Genomic DNA, 2,609 nt, shown 5'->3' with positions numbered 1-2,609 from the left:
CTGGGGGCCAGCCCGGCCCGGGCGCAGGCTCGGGCTCTTCAGCAAGGAGCAGACGGCAGCCGCTGTCTGGACCCCGCGCCTGGTCCCGGGCCAGGAACGGCTCTGCGCACGGAGCCCCGACTGACTCATTTCCTCCCCGAGGCGCTCACCTGACATCACCGTCTGCTCCCTGCACAGCCCACACACGCCAGCACCTCGCCTCGCCTCGCCTCGCCTCGCCGGTGTAACACTCAGCCACCACCCAAACCCCCTTCCCGGACACGCAGGCATTTGCTGGAAGCCACGGCCCTGCCCTCCTCCCCCGGGAATGGGAACGGGAACGGGAACGCACTTGTCGTTGACGAACGAGTACATCAGCAGACGCTCCTCGATGAACTTCTTCCACTCGGGGCGCTCGTTCTGCAGGTCCCGGTAGGTGTCGTTGGACACCACGATGCCGTCCGACTCGAAAGCCAGCTTCACGATGAAGCGGTCATCGTAGCAGACCACGCGCTTGCCGCCCACCCGCCGGGAAGGGGTGAAGACCAGGATTTTCTTCTTCTCCAGGTCACGGAGGATGTGCTGATCTGGAATGAAGCACGACCCCCATGAAATGATGCCCGAGCCCAGAAGTCTTCCACCACAATGCGAGACCGCATTGAGGAAACCCATAGCGCTCCAGTTACACGCAGCTGGACGGCCCGGGATGCTTATACAGCACCTAGCACAACCCTGGCCTCATCCTCAGAGCCTCCAGGTGCTGCTGGAGGTCAGCGAGACTCGAATACATAGTGCTCCCCTCCCATTGATGGGGCTGAAGCAGCCAGGGTGGGGCTTTTGTAGGGCCCTGCCCTAGGCCTGGCTTTCTCCTTGGAGCCGGGCGGCTGGCGTCAGAAGCACAGCTGCTTGCAAGTGCAGGGCAGGAAGCAGCACTGCCTGGGCCTGCTTGACCTGCTCTCGTCTACCTATCAGCCTTCCCTGCAAGGCCCCGCGCAGCCGTCTCTATGGGGAGCTGCACCATTAGTCCTCGGAGGCAGAGCCCAAGCTAGCAGCATCTTGCCAGGAGGTGGATGTTGTTGCTGAACGTGCCCAGACCGGGCAGACGAGGGGACGGGCTAGCGACAGGAATCCTCGCTGGCCAGACGGTGACCCACTAGCCCGACGGACCCTGGTCGCTGGCGACCTTAGAGGTTTAGTGCCAGTCTCTAGTTCCCCACCTGTAATAAGCATGTCTGGCCGTGGCTGTTCCTTCCTCCAGGATGGCACAAAGACCGTGATATCCTTGTGTCCTCTGTCCCAAAACCACTGGACGGCCAGCAGGATGCCCCGGCAGGAGAACGCCTCTTTGTTTCCATGGCTGCACGAGAGAGAAAAGGAGAGAGGATTGGGCCTTTGGTGGCAGAGGAAACTGCGGTGCTGCGTCATGGGACTGCATTTTGAGCGTGCAACGGGGCCGCAGCTCTGACCCTGCTGCTTCACGCGTGCCGAGCTGGTGCATTCGTGGCAGCCTGCCCGAGAGGGTGCTGCCACCAGCAGCCCTGTGCTGAGCAGCTCCAGAGCGCTCGTCATCCCAGCCCAGCCCGTGTCCCGGGACAGTGTTGGCCACAGCTGGAGTCGAGGAATGCAGCTGCATCCGGCAGGAAGCTACGCCCAAGGGAATGATGTGCTCCCGTAACTCACATGCTCCAGAGTCCTGGCATAGGTACATCTGTGCCAGGGGAGCGCGTCGCTAACCCTTTAGTGAAGGACAGGCTGCCCTCCCCTCACCCTTGACACATGGCCCAGTGCGCAGAGCACTATTTATGGGGTCTGAACCTGATAAAGCCCCCGACAGCTTGTCACTGTTGGATGCTGGCAGGCTATCGAGAGAAGGAAAGGTCAGCCCCACGTGTCAGGGGCCAGCGCCTGGTGCAACGCGACGGAGCAGCTTGCTACGCTCTATTCACAGAGCGCCCGAGTTTATGTAACGTGTACCAGGTGACCGTCTCTTCGCAAATCCAGCGTTATCAGCACTGATGTTGCACGTTAACTAGGAACTTTATCGGCCGTTTCCAAGTTACTGGTCTCGCCAGCCACCAACTGCTCTCAGAGACCCAACGCCCGGCACGGAGCGATGCACACGTGGGCCCCGTGCCTTGCTCCCCTGCCCGCCACCCCTCACCCCGCTGCCCCGCAGGCTCGCAGCTGGCCACAAACCAGTGAAGGAGGAAGGTCGTGTGTGCTGGCAATTAAAGGCCCTGCCGAGGACATGAGCCTTCCAGGAGCAGCCCTCTCTTTGCTGGTTTCTTTTGCTGTCAATTTTCCAGCCCACGTTCAGAACCAAAGCTTTGGTCAAAGCAAATAAAAATGTGCGTTACCAAGGACTGAGCAATGGGCTGATGGGGGCAAGTGCTCAGCCTTGCATGGGGGTTTCTTTGGTCTCCAAGCAGGAGTGAAGTGTAGTCAGTGGCTGGCCGTGCCCAGGGCTCAGGCACACACTCGCACCGCAGCTCTCGGTACCGCTTGTCTGGCACCTCAGGTTCCCAACGCCCGGGCCCCAGCCAGTTTCTATTCTGGGCAATCACACAGCACTTCCTTAAGTCTCCCTTGCCATTTCAGAGAACTGCGGTTGTGCAACGCTCAAGTGCCAA

The 2,609-nt window shown here is 60.7% G+C and overlaps 1 protein-coding gene across 1 annotated transcript in view; it reads right to left on the bottom strand.

Moving 5' to 3' along the window:
* ZC3H12A (zinc finger CCCH-type containing 12A) overlaps nt 1–2,609 on the bottom strand; it is a 35,908-nt gene that overhangs the window by 3,735 nt on the left and 29,564 nt on the right. The window contains exons 4-5 of the mRNA XM_006033934.3: nt 1,197–1,336; nt 332–566 (exon numbers count right to left, since the gene is read on the bottom strand). Coding sequence (XP_006033996.1) covers nt 332–566; nt 1,197–1,336 — 375 coding nt within the window. The remainder of the gene's footprint in view (nt 1–331; nt 567–1,196; nt 1,337–2,609) is intronic.

This window comes from Alligator sinensis, unplaced genomic scaffold (genome assembly GCF_000455745.1).
Source record: "Alligator sinensis unplaced genomic scaffold, ASM45574v1 scaffold964_1, whole genome shotgun sequence".
Classification (NCBI taxonomy): Eukaryota; Metazoa; Chordata; order Crocodylia; family Alligatoridae; genus Alligator; species Alligator sinensis.
This window is presented reverse-complemented; position numbering and strand designations above follow the sequence as displayed.